At 44.5% G+C, this 23443-nt stretch overlaps 1 protein-coding gene across 1 annotated transcript in view; it reads right to left on the reverse strand.

The window, feature by feature from the left end:
* Positions 1 to 6454: 6454 nt before the first annotated feature.
* Positions 6455 to 23443, reverse strand: part of VAT1L (vesicle amine transport 1 like) — a 135780-nt gene continuing 118791 nt past the window's right edge. Inside the window, exons 8-9 of the mRNA XM_047712388.1 lie at positions 11310 to 11393; positions 6455 to 9050 (exon numbers count right to left, since the gene is read on the reverse strand). Coding sequence (XP_047568344.1) covers positions 8952 to 9050; positions 11310 to 11393 — 183 coding nt within the window. The 3' untranslated portion in view covers positions 6455 to 8951. The remainder of the gene's footprint in view (positions 9051 to 11309; positions 11394 to 23443) is intronic.

Raw genomic sequence — 23443 nt, forward strand, 5'->3', positions numbered from 1 at the left:
GACTTCCTATCTTGCTAGTTGATGAATCTCAAAGGATCCTTGGGATATCCAGTCATCTGCCCTCAAAGACAATAGTCAGACAAGCTCTTACTATCAGCAGTCAACCTGCGCATTAGCTTGGGCTTAGTAAATAAGTATTTATGCTTGTTTTTGCAAAGGATTGTTTGTTTTTGCAAAGGATGAAGAGATCAAATGCATTGTGATGTGTGCCTTGGTCAGACTCTCTGCTTCCCAGCACAGCTTTTTAATTCATTAGGCTGCTGGGCCCCCTCCTGCTGGCCTTGGATAGAATTCTCCAGAGTCAGGAAAACAAAAATAATCCCTTCTTGCTCCCTGGGCAGGCTTTCGAAAAACTGAGAAGGGCTGGCCCCAGAAGTCATTTTAATTGACACTGGCTTGGCTTTTGAATAATTTTTTTTTTCCAATTTGTTAAGTGGTATTGTGTGTTTTCAGTGACTGAGGCATTAGAGAGAGTTTAGCTTGATTTCTGGGCCCAAATTCTGGAAACTCAGTTGCTATGTGTAGTGTTGGGCATTTTACGTAACTTTTCTGAACTTTACTTTGTCTTCAGTAAAATGGGAATAGTATCACTTTATAAGGTTGTTGCATTTGGTAAGTTAGTACATTAAAAACGCTATTTTCCCCCAAAATAGATTCCAAGGTAAGGATTTGGGTGCAAGTCATTTATTTATAAGGTGATATCAAGAAGCAGGAGTTGGACCTTTGAGATTCTGTGTGGAACATGGCCCAGAATCATGACAGCAGAGGAAAGGGAATCTGGGCGTTTATCCCTTGACTCTAATTCTCTGCTTCTGTGACTGGTTTAGGATGGACATGTGACCCAAGGCGGACGAATCAAAGCCTTCCTGAGAGCACCTTGAGTCCCACCAGAGCTAGTGGAGAAGAAGTTGTTCTTTGTCCAGAGGAAAAGGGAGTGACGGTCTTACCTGGGAGATGTTAAGTTGGAAGTGCTGGCCCCCATCTTCCCCAGCTGAGTAAATATGGGCAGACCACTTCACCTCTCTGCAACGTAGTATCCTTATCTGAAAGCAGGGTTGCTGCCTTTTTTCTTTTTTCTTTTCTCCCAAGGAATTGTTTTGATTCAGTGAAGGTATGTGTAAAAATGCTTGGCAAATAGCACATCTTCAGTAAATGTTAGTTTTGTTTTTGTCGTTTGCCTTGATTTGAATTCATTCTATGGAAATCTCTGAATGCTAAACTGGGACGGTTTTTTGAAAGCGATTTTCCATCTTCATGCGTGTGTTTGTGAGCATGCCATCTGGGGCCTCTGTTAGTTTTGATGCCCAGCTCTGGTACATGGCGATTTACTTTCTGGGTACCTCCCATGGACACACGCCCCCCCAGTCCTCAGGAAAAGTCTGCATCACCAGCCTTCTTTGTCTTATCACTCCTGAAAGAAAGAGGTGTTCTTTCTTTCCCACTCATGCTGGGTTAGTAGGTACCTTAATTCATGAGCAGATAGACAATGGATTGGCCTTGGGGGACAAACCAAAGAGCGGTTGTACCAATATGTCCCCCCTCCCAATCTGTTCTTCCTCCCAAAACTGGACCAAATAAAATGGTGAAATTTATTTTTGGAAGATACTCCCTAGTCTCTTGCCTGATTCCATTCTCTAGTAATCCCTTGATTAATCCCTATGCTTTTAGTAAAAATCCAGAACCCTCAGAGGGACCTTTGTGGATTTCTATAATGCAGTTTTGTTCATCTTTTGTCTCTTCTCTCGGTGCATGCAATAGCTAAATGGACCATTCTCTGAGCCTGTCCTGTGGTTCCCCACTCATATACGGAAAGATAGTTACTTCCCCTGGACAACTCTCCTCACCTGCTCCCAGTGGACATTATTCACCCATTATAGCACTCTTTACCACATAAAAGTCCAAGGCAGGCTTTACAAATAAAGTGCCATTTGCAGAAGAGATAGAATTTATTTGTTATCACATCATTAAATTGTAAGTTTTTGGATGACAGAGGCTATGTATTATTATTTTTCCTAAGACATTAAAAATACCTTGTTGTGGGGTGCCTGGGTGGCTCAGTGGGTTAAAGCCTCTGCCTTCTGCTCCGGTCATGATCCCAGGGTCCTGGGATCAAGCCCCACATCGGGCTCTCTGCTCAGCAGGGAGCCTGCTTCCTTTCCTCTCTCTCTGCCTGCCTCCCTGCCTACCTGTGATCTCTGTCAGATAAATCAATAAAATCTTTAAAAAAAAAATACCTTGTTGAAAACATGTTAGATATTTGATTAATGTTTGTTGAGTGAATGGAAAACCTTGTTTGAAAGCATTTACCATCTGGCTTCCAGACTGGAACTTGTGGGTCGTGGTTTCAGTCTGGTTACACATACACAGTTAAATTTGATCTTCATCACAATTCGAGGCCATAGACAATGTGATTATCCCCATTTTAGTAGGGGAAAGCTCAAATGCCAAGCAATTTGCCCAGTTTTGATCCCCAATTTGCAAGATCCGAAGTCTTATGCTCTTAATCACCACACATGTGGGTACGGACGCATGTGGTGTTTTGAGGGTGCAGTTGCTACTGTCTGAGTCACTCCTTCGCCTGGATGTTTGGGTGCCAATTTGAATAACTCATGGGACGTATTTCCTAGCATCTTAGCTTGGCTGGTAGTAGGAGCTGTGTTCATTCTGCTCAAGGCAGAGAAGGCAAAAACACTTTTGTCTTTGACAACCCAGGCTGCTGTAACAAAGGGTCATAGACTGTGTAGCTTCTGAACAACAGAAATGTATTTCTTACCATCTCAAGGCTGGAAGTCCAAAATCAGCATGCCAGCATGGTCAAGATCTAGGGAAAGCTGTTTTTTTGGTTGCAGACTGCCAGTATCTTTGTATCCACACACAAGGTAGGGAGAGAGAGGGGATAGCAAGCTCTCTCTGGACTCTCCTAATGGCAGTAATCTCATTCATAAGGGTCCACCCTCATGACCTCACCTAATTCTGATTACCTCCTGAAAGCTCACCTCCTAATACCATCCCATGGGAGAGAGGGAGGGTTACAACATGGGAATTTCGGAGAGTCACAAACATTCAGTCATATTTTTTCTCCCACAATCAAATTAGAAGTGAAACATTGAGATCTATATATTCCCTATTGTTTAAAAAAGGGGGTGGGGGAGCTACTGAGTATTTCCCAAGCACACCCTTCTTCCCTGCATTAACAAATGGGAAAAGAAGCCAGTGTTGATTGTGCTACGTTCCAGGCACAATGCTGTGTGCATCAGGTACACTACGCTCACGAACAACACCCACACCTCTTAAAGGACTTCATTCAAGCATCACTTCCTCTGTGTACACTTCCCTTGACATCCTCTTTTATCACAGAGTTGATCCCTCCCTACGTGTGCTCACACTTACCCTCCGACGTTGCCTCTTTGAAGCTATGTTGCATATATTGGCGTCCATTTCTGCCCGTTCCCTAGACCTGCCTGTCCAGAATGGATGCCCCGACTCACAAGCTCTAACATTTGTGGTGTGTCCAGGGCAAACTGAGATGTGCTGTGTTAAACCACACACCTGACTTTGAAGTCTTCGTTTGAAAAATGGAGTGTAAGATGTCTCATTAATAATCATATGGACTATATGTTGAAATGATAACATTCTGTATATTAGGTTAAATAAAATATATATATATATTTTTTACTTTTTGAATTTGACTCTTAGAAAACTTAACTTTGTATGTGGCTCATCTTCACATCTTTACTGGATAGCACAGTTTTAGACTGTGAATTTATTTTTCTTTCTTTTTAGACTGTGAATTTCTTGAGGAGATGTCTGTCTCTTATTTCTAGGACCCAGTAAATGTTCACTAAAAATCTGTTGAACAAACATGTGTCTTCATTTAACACAGAGTCCCAGATCTTCTGGCCCCAGTGATGAGACCTGAAATTTGGTAGGAAGACCCCAGTGAAGGAACTCGTCACAGTGAAGGTTGGGTGAAGGGAGGCATTTTGGCCGTCTATGTTCAGAAACCATATTCTTCAAGTCAAGAGACCAATTAACAAAATAAAAGGTGAAACAAAGCACCTGAGTGGCTCAGTGGGTTAAGTGGCTGACTTTACCTCAGGTCATGGTCCTGGGTCCTGGAATTGAGCCCTGCATCGAATCTCATGGGGCTCCCTGCTCACTGGGGAGTCTGCTTCTCCCTCTGCCCCTACCCCTGGCTCATGCTCTCTCTCACTCGCTCGCTCTCTCATAAATAAGTAAAATTGTTTAAAAAAAAAAAAGCAAAAACAGAAAGGGTGGTGTGATGGAATAGCTGGAGTGGGGAAGTAGTTAGTAAGCCTGGACTATGGTTACTGGAAAGCTTCAACAGTGTCCCCCTTGGACTTTTGAAGAAAGCAAATTCCCTGAAGAGTTACAGTAGGAGCTGTGAGAACTTATGTGTTCCAGATCACCTTGCTGCTCCTCCATATCCTAGTGGCTTCTTGTGGCTGTGCATCCAAGGGCATTGTTTGGCCACAGTAATGTGCATGATTCACACAAGGAGAAGGTCAGGAGCATCAGGGCATCAATACAGTTGTTAGAAGCAGCCCGCTACTAACAATGCATGGGGATTGATGGGTAATATGACAACTTCCTCATCTTTCAAATGAGAAAACTTGGGGACCTGTTTACCTCCCCTACAGTGGTAACTTGCTCATCAACACACCCTGAGCTGGCTTCTTTCCTTTCCTGTTCTATCGTCTTCTTCCCCGAGCTGTGCTTCTTGGAATCACCTCCCAATGCTGCTGCTGGTACTCAAGTCCTTGCTCTGACACTCAGTGTCTGATTCCAGAGGACCCAAAGCAGTACAGCAGAGAATCGAGGTACTTGATGTCCCACTGGAGCCATATTTAGGCTCATCTCCTATCCCTGTTTGCACTGAACCCCACATTTACTCTTGGTAATCACCTCCATGCCCGAACTTTAAGGCCATACCACCACCTCACACCTTGTTCCTTTCCACAGAAATCCAGGATCATCGGCTTGGCATTCAGAGACCTCCACACCTGGTACTGGCTTCCCATCGTATCTTTCTCCTGTCCCACTCCATCCCCATGTGTGGATTTCAGCTCCACTGTTCTCCTCTCCACTCCTCAGTATGCCCTTCAGAAGCTCTCACCTCCTTGCTTCTCCACAAACATTTCCCTGTGCCTCGGATGGCTTTTGAAAGATTTACCTCCATTTCCACCCAAACCTCATTCACAGTGCTGAAAAGAATTCTGTTTCCAACGGCTGTTCCCCATTCTGAGTTGTAAGTGAAGATGTGGATTTTAGTTTAGATTCTAGTTGCTGGGTTGTGTTTAAATGGGATAGTGTACCAGCGCTGGCTAAGTGAGACCGTGAGATTTATATGGAGTATGTGAACATTAAATCAGATTATGTAAGAAAATCCTTTGTGCAGGCACTTTGAAGGAATTTCACTGACAACATGAGTAATATTTCTCCCTTGCAAATTCAGGTTTACGTGTCTGTGGCATTTTATTGACATGGGTCTTGGGTCTGTTTTTTTGGCTTCCTGCTGAGAATATGGGAAACACAGTAAAGACTCCCTAATCATGAATTCTCTTTCATGAAATCTTAGCCTTGAGGATTTACTGTTGTGTATCTCTTTGATTACCTCGAGGATATTAGATCATGAAAATGAAAATGGTTGAGATGTATGAGGAGGTTTTTTGTTTTTGTTTTTTGTTTTTGTTTTTGTTTTTGAGAGAGAGAGAGATGTGTGAGTTTTAAAATCAGTACCTCACTAAACACTAGGATGGAGGGCCAGAAAAAAAAATGCTTCTTGATATGCATGTTATTTGCTACAAAGCAAAACAAGTTTACAAACATATCCTTGAAATCAGAGGAAACAATATCTGAAGAGTTTCTAGGGAACAAGGGATGGTCATTTAAAATGCACCATATTTCACCCTATTTAAGCCAAGAAGCATGATAGGATGATTAAGAGCATGAGTTCTAGCTTGGCTAGAAATCCTGGCCCCACCACTTACTAACTGTGTGATCTTGGCCAAGTGCAAAAACCTTAATCTTCAGTCTTGTCACCTATAAAATGGGCTGTTGGCAGGGTAGGCAAGTGAATGTAAATATTATTTAATTTTATGTAGCTCTCTTAACAGCATATGTAGGTACCTTATAAGCACCATTATAATTATTGTTGTTTTTATATGATGTCTTTAGTAGTTACATTATTTAGTGGTTATACTTTCTTGCTTGAGTGAGTCGAATGTTTCTTTTAAAGGCTCATCTCGACTCCTATCTTCTCTACAGTCTTTTTAGTTTTTCATTTGAAAATTCTGTCACATATATATATTTTTTCTTGTTTCTTATTCTTCACATATATATATATGTTTTCTTGTCACCCACTTCTTCCATTTTAATAGTGGGGCTGCTTTTCCAACAACTATTTAAGTGGAGTCACCAATGCCAGGCGAGGTTATGCTATGCTGAATACTTTATTTATATATTTTATGTAAACATAATTTGCTTTGTAGGCACAATGTAACAAAAGCTCTAAAGCCACAAATACGTTAGACAATGTTTCAGTTCACTCCAATCAAGTTTAAATGACAGAGAAGCCTTCACAGTTCCTTTAAGGCAAACTGAGTCTTTCTTTATACTTCCTTCAGAAAACCAATCACGTGACAGGAAGAAGGTGCTTAAAACGAGAGTGCATTAAACGACTAATTTTGGCATTTTTCTTTCTCCTGTTCCTCATGGCGTAACTGGACCTTGATAGTCAAACTCTAGTTTACTCTTCTGACTCGGTATTCTGAAGAGACAAAAGGGTTTTCTTTAGCCAACTGCCATTATTTGTGATGACTGTATAGATTTTGCTGGTTGAAAAACAGATTTGGGGAAGCATGATTTTTTTTTAACGCCTCTCCTCTGGACAGAACAAAGGCCGTTTGGATTCCCACTCCCCTCGCAGAGGACAGCCCTGATTTGGCCAATGGCTCTTTGTTACTCCAGCCCTAGAAAATGCCATTTCTGTCCAGCTCACCAGGAATGTCACTTGGGTAGTGGTTCTTCTTAAAACCTCATTATCAGCTTGGTTAGGGGAGAAATATGACCAATAACACAGCGTTTAGTGAAAGTGTGTGTGGGGGGTGGGGGGGGGGTGATAAACCTCCACATTATCTTTCTGAGTGGCCCAGAAATGAAAGATTGGTGAGTCCTGGGGTATGAACAGATGATGTGAGTGTCTTCTTCTGAGATACTCTAATCTCTCTGCTCATCAGATGGCAGCACCCTTTCTTCTCCCCGTATTTTACACGTACATTTGCAATGAGGAGAAACTCCCTTCAGATAAATATTTGGCATAAATAAGTCACCATCACAAGCTTAGGATAGGAAAAAAGAACATGATTAATGAGGTGATATTTGTTACAAAAGGACTTTGGAAATAAAAAGGTAATTGCTGGAATGCATTCCTTCCCATCGTTTGAGGGAAAGAGTTGGGTCTTCCCTAAGGCTCACTGGTGGAGAGATGGGGGAGTCAGGAGCACTCCAAGGTCTTCCAGAAGACAAAGTGAAGGAGGGCGCTGATCACATGGGCTCCTTGGGTCTCCAGCTTGGTTTGTGAGTGAAAGAGTCACCCTTTGAGCCAAAGTGAGAGGAGGGAATAAGGACCCCCTTGTGGAGACATTGAGCCTCTCTCTCATCCTTCAGGGGAACTGTTCACCTCAAGACATGTGGTGCAGCGGGGTATGGGGTTTCTTAAGAGTTTAGGAGCTGGAAAATTAGACAGTGGTGCATAATCAAGTAGTTTGGTCCCTGAATTCCAAAAAGCAGGGGCTTCCAATAGAGCCTGCACCATAATTTCATATTTTAGAGGAGAGGAACTGCACATTTGGCATCAGATACTGAACATCAGCTGATTGTATCGCTAGAGTTTGTTACATGTCAGAACATGCTTTGGCAAGAAAAGAGATACTCATTTATTTATTTATTTATTTTTCCTAATATGGTCTACAAGGGAGGTCTTCCTTGGGGGATCCTCAGCCAAGGCAGCTGTTAACTACCTGGAATTGAAAGAGCGAAATTGGTAATGCCCATGGGAGTGTGCAAACGTAGGCAAATCTCAGTAATGACTTCTGAAATAGTCCCACATATGGTGAGTTTTCTTGAAATTAATAGAAAACATATATGGCGGGCAGGGAGGAGTATTTTGCTCATGAGACCTGGTTTCAGAGGAGAAGTCTCTGTGGCCGATACTCAGACTCATGCTGTTGACCCATCTTCTGTCCTGAAAAATCCACATCTACTTTCCTGTGTTGATGGTTAAAAACCCATGAATGGATCAAGCATCAGAGGCTGAGAGGAGAGTGGTTCAACCTTTTTGACCAATAAACAACTGAATGGATACAAGGAAGTTGCCTCCTAAATGGGGAGAGGGAAAGTACTATTTGGAGAGATCCTAAACATATAGGCTTATAAAAGCACCTCCTGGCCTACCCTCCTTTTGCCAGCCACATTGGCAAGTGCCCTTGTCAGAATCATGGGTGCCTGGCAGCAAAAAGTGTCATTGGCCTGAAGAATTCTAGGATCTGGACAGTGCTTTTATGATAACACCTTTCAATCCAAACTTTTCTTTGCCCATGTCTGGTCTCGTAGGCATTGGGCCTGTGGGCTTGTATTAATTTGCAAGGCTGTTCTAGAACTGTCAAGAAGGACCCAAAGATGGATGGTTTTGAAGTAGGAGAGAGGGGGGAGTGTAATACACAGATGGGGGAGGGACATAATACTGCATGGATGGGCTTGGCACTTAATTTCAGAAACAACAGTGATCAACAGCTTTTAGCTCAGCTGACTGCAGACAAACACAACACACAGTGGACTACAGCATTTGTTCACTGGGGCACAGAAGAGCTTTCTCGACGGGCTCCTCTTGTTCCAAACCATCCTTCACATTCTCTTGCCTGGGTCCTGGGTTACTGGATAAAGGGCATCCGCTCCTTGTTCTCACTGTCCCCCTCGTGGTCCTCCTCCTCTTCTCCCGCCTCGCTGGTCTCTGTGCTGTCGTTGGCCATCTGCAAGTCAACAGAGGATATTTTAGAGGGTCTGCAGGCTGTCTCTTACCTTCTCTGTGCATCTGAGGAAGGCCCATTGAGAAGGACTTCTTTGAGGGCTAAGAGTTAGGGTCGCTTTCTTCCCCAGGAAGGCAGTGTGGTGCTGGCTGTCTGATGTTGGATGTCCTAAGAAGCAGACTCTTGAGATAAGGATTTGAGTGCAAATATTTGGAATTTGGGAGATGATTCCAGGAAGCACAGGTAAGGAGGGAGGAGATGAGGCAGAAAAGGCAGGGAAGTTGGCACAGCATGTGTTAATAAGTAGGCTCCTACTGTGGGCAGCTGGGGCTCATTCGTGCTGGGGACCACTGGGAGCCAGTGAGGGACACATCTCACAGTTGTTCCAGATGAAGGATAAGAATCCAGGGAATGGCCACGGTGGGTTTTCTCCCCGACATCTCTGGCCAGTTGTATACATACTGTCCAAACACGCTCCTGTGGCTGGAGGCTCTCAGACAGAGGGATCAGGTGCTGGGGGAATGGGGACACTCATAGCATCCACAGCACAGATGGGCCAGGGTTCAAATCCTGATGCTGTCACTTCCTAAGAGCCAGGACAACTAACAGCTGTGTGTGTCTACTTTGTTGTCTACATCCCCACCATTGGAATGTCCTTTCTGTGAAGATGTGTACTTTGGTTCTAGCCAAAGCCTCGTAAGAGCCCTCCTGAGATTGCGGAACAAGGACCACAGAGTATGCCAAGGCAGGCCCTGAGCCCTCAGAGTTGGGCTTTTCAGCTCCTGCTCTGCTCACAGACCCCCATGGTCAAAGAGGCCTTCATAGAGCTTGAGGGCCCAAGAGGACCTCATGTGTTATAGAGACAGGCAGGAAGCTGATGCCAACTGTCCTGCTTAAAAGCAACAAACTCTCCAGGATGGCTCTAGATCTCCTCTACTGGTAGGGTAAAATAGATCTGGTCATGTGTTTTAAGAACAACATAGGTGTACAGAAAACCTGGGGCCTAGCCCCATTCTCCCTGGTTTCAACCCCTCATCTGCCTTCAAACATTTGCTGGCAGAGTCCTGGGACTTCGGAAGCACTTAATAAACAAAGTACTTATTGTTATCAGTCACTTGCATTTTGTAAAATGCTCTCTCCTGAAGTCATCCTTCATTGAGTGAAATGACTATCACTCCTGAACTACATTAAGTTTACAAAACCCAAGGAAACACTTAAACAAAACAAAACAAAAAGGAAACACACACACACACACAGTAAAACATGTAAAGATTTTAGTTCTTTCTCTTTTACAAATGCCTCATGCAGGTTTAAACCTAAACAGGTGAGAAAGCAAACAAATAAAAAAAACCCTTCCTAAGTTGCATGGATACATAGTGTGACTGCCACCCAGATGAAGAAACAGGGCATTTCCAGCTCTCCAAAAGCCCAGCTGGGCTTCTGCCTGGTCATGGGGCCCTGCCAGAGGTCTTAATATCCTACTAGCTTCGTGCATGAGTATTGCCTGTTTCTGAATCATTAAGAATAAATGGAATCATTCAATTAAAAAAAAAAAAGGCTTTGTTAAACCTTTCCTAGAACTTAGTATGAACCAGCCAATGCCTTATTTGTATCATTCCACCTGACTTGTGAGAACTGATCGATCTCCACTTTATGGGGATACTGAAGACGGAGCAGCGGAATAATCACCCAAGGTCTCACACGGGAGATCAGAACCAGGTTTCAAAGCCACGCGGTCTGATGGCACTCTGTGTGTTGACCACCACACTACATTGCCCACCACTTGCAAGTGGCCCTTGCAAGAGGGCTAGGCTGTGAGCATGACATGCTTCACTCCTGATGGGATCCCTGGATGTGAGGGTGTCATCCTGACTAAAGGAAGCAAAATCAGTGCAATCATCAGGAGGCATCTCAGAGGCAGGTGGCATCCTTCTGTTGAATATGTGAATGTGAATTTATTCGATTTACCAGGAATCCCTCCCACTTATGGCAGCCAAGAGACAGCACTTGCAATAGACACAGATCGATCCTGTCCTTTCCTGACTGTCCTCAGATTGCTCTTGAAACGCTCTCACTGGAGCATCTTCCTTTCTGTTTTAGCCTGTGTCCCAGTTCTGGGACTCATCGCTCATTTGCACAATCATTTGATTACACTGGTCTGCCGCCAGCCAGAACTGCTTGCATTTCCCCTTACCTGACCTGTGCCAGCACCAGATAGGCCCTTTTGTGTTGAACTGAACGGACCCTCTACTTTTGACTCACCAGTGGAGTCGGGGTCTTCTCTACATCTAGAATTAATTTGCCGATGTTCCCCCGGTCGTGGATCCGTTGCATGGCCTCCTTCACCTGAGAGGAGAAAAAGAAGCAATGGTTGGGTGAGAAATCGCCCAGGTAGAAAACCCAAACCACTTGCTGCCCACGTGGGGGCGCTGTGGTTCAAGGTTGGCCGCTAAGCCAGCGATGGTTTGGAACAGGGGGTGCAAATAGGAGCTTGTGCAAGCAACTTGGTCTTCTGGGTCTAAGGACTGAAAGTGATAGTTCCTGCAATAAGACTAAATGTTCTTAAAAAACAAGAGTCGGGGTGGGGTGGATGAGTTGGGTGGGGAGGGGAGTACCGTGAAGTTCTAAGAGACACAGGGCACATCAGCCAGAGTAAATTTTTCCTAAAGTCTCAGATTTTTAAATATTTTTGTTCACTCATTCAGTCCACAAAATATTCATCAAATGTCCTTGTAGGCTAGACACCATGGTTTTTGTTTTTTTTTGTTTTGTTTTGTTCTAAGTAAGCTAGGATGTCTGTCTTGGAGGAATTCAGTCTGGGGCTGATGGAGTAGTGTTTGCTTCAAAAAAACGAAGCTCTCTTCTCATTTGGATAAAAACTTGACAGAGCCATTAAAGTGTGCATACTCTAATTGCTTTTCTGGGACTTATCCTAAAGACATAATCCAAATGGTGGGGGGGACTCGCCACACGAAAGATATTCAATCACCGCTTTGCTTTTAATGGCAAAACACTGAAGCAACTTGTACATCAGAGAATAAGGGAATGGTTAAGTAAACCACGGCTCTTACATTTATCAATGGAATAGAAATATTATGTCGCTATTAAGCTGCTATTTATTGAAGAACATAAAGCAGGATTAAAAGCCTTCATAATATTGCTAACTGAGAAAACCAGGATGCATGTTTTTATTTACATCCCCATAATACCATGGACATCCTAAAATATCTAGAAAGGGATTTGGTAGGGAAAATTAGTGCCTTTTAACTCCTTTTAACTCCAAACATTGCTATTTGATTATGAAATTCAAATCAGTATTTAATATAAGTTAAATGCATCTTTAAATGTAGTCTTTGGAAAACCTAGCATTGGTTAGCATCAGCTTCTTTTATAGACTGTTAGTCTTTTATAGACTGTTAAATTTCCTGACCCTAATACATATGCCAATATATTTCTTTTATTTCTGTGATGAACACTGCTTTTCAAAATGCTGTCATGTCTGGTCATAACAACTATTTACTGAGAATGTTTCAATATCATGGCGGACAGCTTCCAAAATGGCTCCCAACCGTCCTTTCCTCCTGACACTTAACAGCCATGTAATCCCCTTCCCTTGAATGTGGGCTGGACTCCTAACTTGCTTCTGACCAGCAGAATATAGCAAAAGTGATGGGATGTCACCTCTAAGACTAGGTTATAAAAGACGGATTTCTGTCTGGTAATCTCTCTCTCTGACTCTTCTTGCCTTCTTCCTCCGATGACACAAACTGCCATGTTGTGAGCTTCCCTATAGAGAGGACCGCATGGCAAGAAACTGAGGGAGATCTCCCACCAACAGCCAGTGAGGAACCAATACGCTCAGTCCAAAAGCCTATGAGGAACTAGATCCTGCCAGCAACCAATGGGAGAGCTCAGAAGCAGATCCTTCCCCAGTTATGCCTGGAAATGAGACTGTATCCCTAGCTGACACCTTGTTTGAAGCCTTGGGAGATCCTAAGCTGAAGGACTTAGCTAAACCATGCCCAGATTCCTCACTCACATAAAGTGTGATAAGAAGTGTTGTTTTAAGCCTCTAAGTTTTGGGGGTAATTTGTTGTGCTGCAGTAGATAAGTAGCCTTCTTATTTTCCCTACATAATTCTTACCTTGCAAGATCGATATTACACCCATTTTACAGGTAAGTACCTTGAGGCTCAAAGATATAAGCAATTCATCCAAAGATGATATGGCTCTCAGTGCCAGGATCCTGGCTTAAACTCAGGTTTGTCAGACTTCAAAACCAATGCTTTTTCCAGTTCACCCAGACTGTGTTTCATCTGATTCTCAAAGGCAGAGGAGGGTCGTAGGTGATGTCTCACATAATGACTTCCCAGAACTCAGTTGTGGATTACCCTGGCAAGTCATTAAGCACCTGGTAACTCCTTGGAGATTCAGAACAATTTTTGTGCTGCTTTTCCAATAAGACAGAGCCCACGGAAATTGAAAAGCTATTTTCCTACCAGTTAAAGCTTATTGTGATGCTAGAAAAAAAGCCCCCTGAAGGGCTGGCTCTAATCTGCATATTTTGGGGACATTTCTTTCTTTCTTTCTTTCTTTCTTTCTTTCTTTCTTTCTTTCTTTCTTTCTTTCTTTTCTTTCTTTCTTTCTTTTTTTTTTAGATTTCATTTATTTATTTGAGAGAGAGAGAGTGTGCCCAAGTGGGAGGAGCAGGGGGAGCCCGGGAGAGAGAGACTCTCAGGCAGACCCCGCACCAAGAGTGGAGCAGACTTGGGGTTCAATCCCAGGACCCCGAGATCATGACCTGAGCTGATACCAAGAGTCAGACGCTTAACCAGCTGTGCTACTCAGGGGGCCCTGCGAAATGAACTGATTCCTTGAAATTTCTTCTGTGGGGGATAGAGAAAGGGTTAGGAGTCTTCCTAAGAGGTGACTAAAGTGGTCTGATCCCCAGCTATGCTGTCTGCGTTGACATCTTATGCTGCTCTTAGTGTGTGAAAGAGTCCTTTTGATGACAGCTTAGAGGAAGGAATTACAATCTTTTGAGCAATTCTTTACCAGGCACAGTATGAGGCTTTGCTTAATGTATGAGGTACATAGGTTGCTTTTTATCTGCACACCTCGGGTTCACAGAAGAGAACCCCAAAGGTGAAAATTGAAGGAATCTGCCCCCGGTCACCATCTGAAAGGTGGGTAGAACCACTTGGAACCGCTTGGGAACTGAGAGAGCAGTTCCGCCTTTTCAGGACTCTGGACAAAACCTGGGACAGGGGCGCGCCTGTGTGGCTCAGTAGGTTAAAGCCTCTGCCTTCGGCTCCGGTCACGATCTCAGGGTCCTGGGATTGAGTTCTCTGGGATTGGGGTCTCTGCTCGGCAGGGAGCCTGCTTCCTCCTCTCTCTCTCTCTGCCTGCCTCTCTGCCTACTTGTGATCTCTATCTGTCAAATACATAAATAAAATCTTTAAAAACAAAACAACAACTGGTAAAGGGCTCTGCCTCTGCTCTCCAAAGCTGCCCTCAGATAATCCCATCACAAGGTAGAGTCTGCAAAAAAAGACCTTGCTCCCAAATTACCAGTTTATAAACTGAGCCACCTCTGTAGGTGACAGTGCCCAAAAGCTGGTGATGGTGAGAACCTCCAGAAAGCTGCTTGTTCTCTCTTGGGGCTGGCATTTTTCTAAGATACACTTCTGCTTAAAAACTTTTCCCATTGCACTCGAGAAAAGCCTAGTACACCTGCACTGCCTAATGCAGGAGCCACGAGTCACGGGGGCCACTGGACCCTTGGACGGGAGCCAACACAGATTTCAGTGTAAACCAGCTGGCCAACTTCAAAGACCTAATAAGACAGACTATGCACTGTCTCATTCAGAATTGTTGACATACATCACATATTGCAAGGATAACGTGTTAAATATTCTGGGTTAAGAAAAATATATCACTAAAGTGAAAAGTAAAACTGTGAGGACATTACTTTTTATCACAATTTTACTCTTGCTTTTCTGAATGTGATTACAACAAAACTGAAAAATTTGTGTGTGGCTCTCATTGGACTTCTGCTGGACAGCACCGGACTTGATCTTCTGGAACTGACGTCGGTCGCTCTTTCTGGTTTCACTGCTTTCTCGTATACCTCCCCCTCTCTGGCTACTGGAGACTTACCTGAAGCTCCCTGGGCTTCTCAGTTGTGTCCCTTTGTATAGATTGGGCTCCTTCCTGGAGTGCGCTGGTCCTGGAGCTAACTCACATTTGTCCTGTGGCTGGTTTAGATGCGAACCCTTGGAAGCTGCTCTGCATCCCCCACCCCCGCCCCTCGCAGTTCAGGCCAGGGGCTCCCTTGGGCACCTTGGGCCAGCTAGTAATGTCACCCTTACCCCAGTTTGGAACTTAGCCCCTCTTCTCTACAGTACAACTCTCTAGACCAGCGTCGTGCAGTAGAAATAGGAAGTGAACTACAGAGGTTCTAAAATTTCTCTAGTTACTCCCGTTAACAAATGTAAAAAGAAACTGGTTAATTTTAATAATATATTTTCTTTAACTAAATCTATCCAAAATATTATCACTTCAGTATATACTCAGTATAATAAAGTCTTAATGAGATATTTTATATCCCTTTTTCCTCCTTTTTGTTTTTAAAATTTTTAAAAGATTTTATTTATTTATTTGACAGATGGAGATCACAAGTAGGCAGAGAGGCAGGCAGAGGGGGTGGGGGAAGCAGGCTCCTCGATGAGCAGAGAGTCTGATGCGGGGCTCGATCCCAGGACCCTGAGATCACGACCTGAGCCGAAGGCAGAGGCTTAACCCACTGAGCCACCCAGGCACCGCGTTTTTCCCCTTTTGTACAGTGTGTTTGGAATCCAGGGTATACTTGACACTTATAACGTGTTTCAATTCAGATGAGCCACTCTTCAAGTGCCCAGTGGCTGCACGTGGCTCACGTCGACCATACTGGAGAGCACAGCTCCAGATGGTAGGACAGCGGCACCAATCTCAGGGACCCCAGTGCATAGGAGTATTTAGCATATGACAGCCTCCAGAATGAATGAATGAATGAGCAAGTGGGTATGTGGAGAGAGTGAGATGCCATGTGGCTGAGCCACACAAGAGGTTTCTGTTTCATCTGGCCCTTATCCCAGAGCCCCTGGCCCAGGCAGCTGCCTCTTGGTGGCCTGCTCAGTGCTGTCTGGGTGGCCTGTCTGTTTGTCATCAGGGCCATGGTCCGTCACATCCAGTCTGAGATACGACTGCCAGCTATGCAGCTGGCCAGATTTGATGTTGGCAGCTGGATTTTCCAGGGCTAGGGATCCTGCTGGTGTCCCATCCAGACAGTGGGAGGAAATTTGAGTCACATCATTAAAACATCTCACGATGCCAGGACCCTGAGCACAGAGGCTGCCTGAATGTTTTCTGATACTTCCTTTCCTTGGGAGGCTACCCTGGTGCCATCCCAAGTGGATGGTGGCAGGAGGGAGTGAGATCACCACCAGGCTCTGCTCTGACTCATCGGGTGATTCCGGCAAGCTGCCTCATCTCTGCTCCTCACCTTCTTAATACGTTCAACAGGAACAGCTCTTCCCTCCGTCCATCATGCAGTCACTCACTCAAACAATGCCAAAGCCCCGTTCAGGAACTGTGTATAATGGATGAAACAGATATGCTCTCTCTGTCCCGACATCCTCACAGTTTTGCTTATTAAATAGGTTAATCATAGTAAAAAGAATCTCACAATTAGAAACATGTGTTCTCGATCTGTTTATTTAGCCCCTGTGGATCGCAACCCATCCGAATTGATCCTGTACCATTGGTTCCTGCTCCAACAAAGTCCGCTGGCATTCAAGATGGCATTCAAGCACGACCTACGGGGAAGTGAACGGGGTCAGACCATGTTTGTTTGGAGCAGTAGTTTCGGTCATTCTTATTTTTGTCTTCAGTGGAACTAAGAGAGGAGAGGCAGGGTTTCTGGAAGGCTGGGAAGACAATGGTGAGTAAACACCTATAAGATCCCCTGCCCTCATGAAGTGTATGGTCTTGTGGGAGACATAGACAGTCAGAGAATGACTCGAATAAATGTAAGATTGCCGCTTGATAATTTTAAGATGCGGTTATGAGAGTGTGAATAGGGGATTGGATCTGGTAAGGAAGGTCAGGGAGAGCTTCCCTGAGGTGGTAATTGAGCTGGGATGTAAAAGATGAGTAGGGAGTAACTAAGACAAAAAAGAAGAGGGACGGTTCCAAGCAGAAGGGGCGGGATGGGAAAGGAGAGACTGAGAAGAGACCAGGGAGCGACAAAGAGCAAACCCGAATGTGAGGCAAGATGCTGGCAAGCGTGGTTGGGGCCTACGGTGCTATATTCCAAAGAGTTTCCAAGGATGCAGTGGCCACACTGACCATACAAATCTAGATACTCTTTCCACCTCCAGTTGCCTTCTAACTGAGTAGGCCGTTTTTTTCCACACTTGAGTAATGAAAGTTAACAATGCTCAATCTTTGTTGGGATCTCATTTAATGTTTCATGGTCTTCAATTTCCTTTTGAATGGTGTGAAAGGCACAAAGTCATTACGGTACAAATGACACCACTTAATAATCAAAGCATTTGGCTTGTGCCATGAATAATAATAAGCCTAGCCACCTAAAATAGGGAAAAAAATTAAGATGGGTTATTCCATGGATCACTGTGCCTATTAGGTGATAAATTAAAAGGTTTGAAAAGGAAGAAATGAGTAATACTATAATTAAGAAGCACATCTACCAATGTCATCTGTGGAAGATTACTCCCATTAACAACAGCCATCTTTGAGATGACTTAAAATACACAGCGGGTGTTGAAAAGTAACACATTCATTGCATGTGGACTTGAAATCTGGAATTTCTGTGTTTTGTCAAGTAGCTCCAGGAGTCTAAAGTGAGCGAGCCCCCAGATTTTGACCTAGATGGAAGAGTGACCAAAAAAGTAAAATGTCAGGGACCGTGGGTTGACCTACTTGGAAAGACAGAAAAATGATTCAGTCAACTGCTCTTTTGGACCAGCTGCACATGGGGTCTTTGCAACAAAGCAGGGTGTGGGCTAGGATGGAGAAAAGGAGGTGACAAAGGTACAGAATTGAAGGAGGCACTCATTCTCAGGGTCATGCATGTGCTGGGTCGGCACCTGAGAGGAAGCCCCTCTTACATTTTAACCCTCGTCACCTGTATGGCCCCACCCTAGTTCTGGTCCTCAAGGATGGCTGTTATTTTCTTTAAAAAGGGAAACATTAAGTAGCTTTTAGAAGCACGCAAGGGCTTGTGTGCAGGTGTTTGGGGGCATTTTTAGTACCCAAGGGAATTGAGAAGTGTTGATTACATCATTTAGACATAGCTGTAGTTGAGACAAGGGCTAGGATGCCAAGGGTGCCAAATTCGAGGTGGCCACCAGAGCAGATATGTGTGGCACAAGCTGTCTGGCAATGGTTAATGGCCAGTGTAAGCAACGGAAGTAAGAGAGGTGTGGTGCTTGTGTTAGAGGCCCCTGCAAACAAGTGCTCACGTAGGAAGCTGTTTCTCCACCACTTTGACTGAAGGGGGATCTGCTGAGGATCCCTCCGCTTCAAGAGAAAGGATAGGGAAGGGCTAGAGGCTCTGGACCTAGCACCGTAGTGATATGAGAGTCACACCTGTCTGTCCATACCTTGTGTTAGAAGGCAAGAGTCGCAAGGAAAGAACTGGATCTAAAACCAGGTAAACGTCAAGGACAAGGCAGAGGCAGTCCCTCCGTGGGGTGGTAGGGGGCATTGTTCACTGTCATCACAGCAGCTGACACAGGACGAGCACTGAGCAGGTGCTGTCACCGAGCAAAGCATCTTACAGGCATGATCTCATTTCATTGCATCAACCCTGTGAGGTAAGTGGGAGTTTGTCAGGCTGTCAGTCAGGGGTACCTAAAAACACTCCCCCTTTTCTTCTGGAGTCCGTGTTGCTCATGGAGGACCCCTGAAACCGAGCTTTAGTGTGGGAAAGTGGCTTGCCCAAGGTGGAACAGTGGGATGTGGAGGAGCCAGGCCTCCAACTGAGCCCTGTGTAACGCCAGCACCTAGCGCATGGTTGCCAGGTATGCAAGCCTGGGATGAAGTGCGAGACAGGAGGGAACATTCTGGGGCCTGGGTCCCTGCATGTAGGAGCAGTAACACGTTACTTCCTCTCTACTTGGGTATGCACCTTACTGGTTCCCTGGCATGATTCTTATTATCCCTCTTGAAGAGTTTGTCACCGAGTAACTGTTGACATTCTGTGCCAGAGAATTCCCGGTTGTGAGGGGGCTGTCCTATGTATTGCAAGGTATTCAGCAGCATCGCTGGCTTATACTCACTCAATGCCAGTAGCACTCCCCAGTCTGATAAGTAAAAATGTTTCTAGATATTGCCACATGTCCCCTGGGAGGGCAAAATCGCCTCTCGTTGAGACCCTCTTGTCGTATTACGGGAGTGTGTTGCTCAGGATCCCCTCTGCACCCCTCCCACTTGAGCTCTGTGCCCTCAAGGGCAGGCAGCTGCCACACCTCAGCACCCAAAGGCACTTGCCCACAGGAAACTAGGTTCTGCTCTGGTCCTCGGACTAGGCCTAGAAAGTGTGTGGTCCACAGCAGGTGCTCAGTAAGAGAGGAACACAAGGCGGTCTCTGACCTCAAACAGCTCGTTGGCGATAGTAGGTTCTCAGAGTGTGGACTGAAGGCTGCCTCCATCAGAATCACAAAGCGTCGCTTTCAAAGTGCTGTATCGGGCTCAGCCTAGACCTGTTTGTGGAGACCGTGGAGATAGTCCCCTCTAGGTGATTCAGGGCCTCTCAAGTTTGAGATCCTTGAGCTCAGCTGGTTCTTCACTGAACAAATGCTGACTGCCCACTCTAAATCAGGCCCTGTGCTTGGCTGACTCTGGGCAAGGAACAGGAAAGGTAATAAACCCCTTGCTCGACTAAGATCCCTCGCAGAGAGTGAGCCTGTGTTCCCCCTTTCTCATATCTGGGAAGAGCCTAGTTAATACGTGGCTTGTATATCATTGGGTGTTAGGAAGCGGCCGAAAGCCACAGCTATAGCCCCTCCCATTCCAGGGCAACGGGGAAGGAATCAGAAGTCAGCTTTGGTTCTGCACCCTTGTGTGGACATTAAACAACCTGACTTTTGCTCAGTGCATCAAGAAACCTTTGGGATATTCTTTTACAGTGAATTAAACCCATTCACTGGCTCTGTGTGGCCCCTCAAAGGACTCAGCAGCTGAGTTTCTTGTGCTCATCGTGGAGGGGATGATCTGTGTGGAGGTGGGGTCATAGGAAACGTGTGCGCGCACCAGTTAGAATCCAGTTATTGAGTTATTGAGTTATTGAGCAGCCCACAACCTATGGTCACAATGAGCCAGATCTTGCTGTGACACGAGCGGAAAAATCAGAAGCAGAGTTGCAGGCTGGAAATGCAGGGGGGAGCCTTGTTTCTTTTTGAGCAAGGAGAGTAGGATCTAGCGTGACCCAATGGCTAGTAGAGATGTATGTCCTTGAACTAAGATAGGCAAATCAGTGCTCTGCACGGTGAAAACAAATGTCCAGAAATAAAATTGCATTTCGCTATAACTACAACCAAGTAAATAATTGCTTGCATATAGATAGGAATCTGGTAATAACACCTTGAAAAAAAAATCACACCGAGTCTTCAGCTACACTATTCATTCTTTTCATTAAAAAAAAATTATGAACACACGGTAATGTCTGGGTAATAGCTGTGTAGGGCTGCAGAAACAAAGTACACCAAACTAGGTGGCTTGAAAAAACAACAATTTCTCAGACAGCTCTGGAGGTTACAAGTCCAAAATCAAGGACTAATTGATTATTAGCTGCCATAATTTATAAGGAGACATGTTCCTTCATCTATTATGGAATTACCAGTGATAAACAATTCAAATAGGAAAGGCAGGAGAAATAATTGATTTTTTTCCTTATGTTTACTGATAGCAACAGCTTTTCAAAAGAAGCAGAATAAAGCTGCATGAGTAAAACAGGCACTACTTCAGGAGCTAATAGTCCTTATTTGTTATTTAAAGGCAATAAACTGGAGAAAAAGGTTCATCAGGAGTAGGATAGGAGAACTACAGGATATCTCTGTATCTTATTGACATGATAAGGAGAGTAAGTGATTGTATATTCAGTGTGACCGCATCTCTGTAAAACACAAACTAAAGATAACAATAGGTTGTATGAACCCAACAGCTCTGGCTACATCCGAGTGGTAAGGATATGGCTAGTTTTCATTTTCTTCATTATCTCTGTTTCAAATGTTTACTTATTTATTTAAACCACCCTATTGAAGTATAATTGACATGTAAAAGCTGTACATAATCGATGATTACAACTTGATGAGTTCGGGATAAGTGTGCACCTGTGAAACCATCACGACTGTCAAAGCCGTAAACATACCCCTACCCATCACCTCCCAAAGCTTCCTCTTGTTCTCGTCATTATAATAATTACGTTGTAGTTATGTTTTATGATAAGAGCACTCAACATAAGATCTACCCCTTGGCAGATGTTAGCTGTGCAGCACATATAGTGTGTTAGCTGCAGGCCCTGTGCCGTACAGTAGATCTCCAGAACTTACCCATCTCGTGAAACTGAACTTGGCGCCCTCTGGCTCTTGCCTCCACAGTCCTCCCTCCCCCGGCCTCTGGTGACCGCTCTCCGATTCTCTGCTTTTGTAGGTGTGGCTAGTTTCGAATCCACATAGAAGTGAGAGTTTATTTTTTTCTGTGTTTATAAAAATGTCCACAACGAGCATGTGTTCATTGTAGAGTAAGTTTTAAAAGTAATAGTGAGTATACCCTCTAGGTCCACCTGTGTTGTTGCAAATTTGGCAAGATCTCATTTTTTATGACTGAGTAATAATATATAATATAAATATATATAAATATTATATATACGTATATATGTATTTCTCACATCCTCTTTATTCATTCATCTGTGGATGGACACAGATTTGCTTCCATATCTTGGCTATTGCAAATAATGCTACAACAAACATAGGGGGTGCATCCATCTTTTTGAATTAGCCTTTTCATTTTCTGTGAGTAAATACCCTGTAGTGGAATTACTGGATCATAAGGCAGTTCTGTTTTTTTTTAAACAAGATTTTATTTATTTATTTGAGAGAGAGACAGTGAGAGAGAGCATGAGAGGGGAGAAAGTCAGAGGGAGAAGCAGACTCTCCAAGGAGCAGGGAGCCTGATGTGGGACTCGATCCCAGGACTCTGGGATCATGACCTGAGCTGAAGTCAGTCACTTAACCAACTGAGCCACCCAGGCGCCCCAAGGCAGTTCTATTTTTAATTTTTTGTGAGGAACCCACAGGGTATAATGCTCAGTTAAATCAGTCAGTCTGAGAAAGACAAATACCATATGATTTCGCTCATATGTGGAATTTAAGAAACAAAACAAAAAAGACAACCAAAAACCCAGACTCTCAACTGCAGAGGAGAAGCCTGTGGTTACCAGAGGGGAGGATGGTGGCGGGTTGGGGAAAACGGGTGGTGGGGATGAAGAGTGCCCTTTCTCGGTGAGCACCGAGAAGTGCATAGAACTGCAGAATCATTACATTGGGCACTTGAAACATACGTAACACTGTATGTTAATTATATGTAGTAAAAAAAATAAAAGAAATAATACCACTTAAAAAAATAAAAGTGATGGCGAGGAAAGCAGCAGCTCCCCTTTGATCATCCCAGTAGTGAATGGAGGTTACAGAGCAGGACTATTTCATGGGGTGTTTATTTCCTGGAGATGCGCAAGTGACTCCAAAGTAAACGAGCCAGGAGCCACACAGGAGAGCCACGTGTTAGCACGATCAGAGTGTCTCCTTGAGGATGCCGCATCACAGGACGCCCCATCAGCATGAGAGGCTGTCCCACCCGTGCTGCCCCAGAGGAGACTCATGATCTCCCCACCCCCGACTCTCTCCAGGCCACCAGAATCTAGACTCAGACCCCACCCTGTGCAGCCCAGCAGCATGAGGTCTTCCCTCCCACCTCCCCGTGTGTGTGGTCTCCCCATCTCAATCGCCCCATCCGGGAGGATGATTTTCCCAGCCTCCTATTTGGTCCCAGGTGCCAGGTTTTCCACCTGGTCTGCCCTCATTCTGCTGCCAGAGGCACGGTTACTGATGGGCACTGTCATTTGTCCTTCGTGCCCCAGATGCTGGGACTGCGCCGTAAACTGGTATGTGATGACGGTGATCCTAATAGCGATTTCTGATGGCCAATCCTGACCACTTTGCACAGGACCTAGGCAAAGGCTAAGCATCAAGTGTTTTTCATGGAATATTCCATTTGCTCCTATGATGGGTGTACCATAATTATTCTTATTTTACATACACAGAAAATGAGGATCGG

The sequence above is a fragment of the Lutra lutra genome, chromosome 17, assembly GCF_902655055.1.
Source record: "Lutra lutra chromosome 17, mLutLut1.2, whole genome shotgun sequence".
Taxonomy (NCBI): Eukaryota; Metazoa; Chordata; class Mammalia; order Carnivora; family Mustelidae; genus Lutra; species Lutra lutra.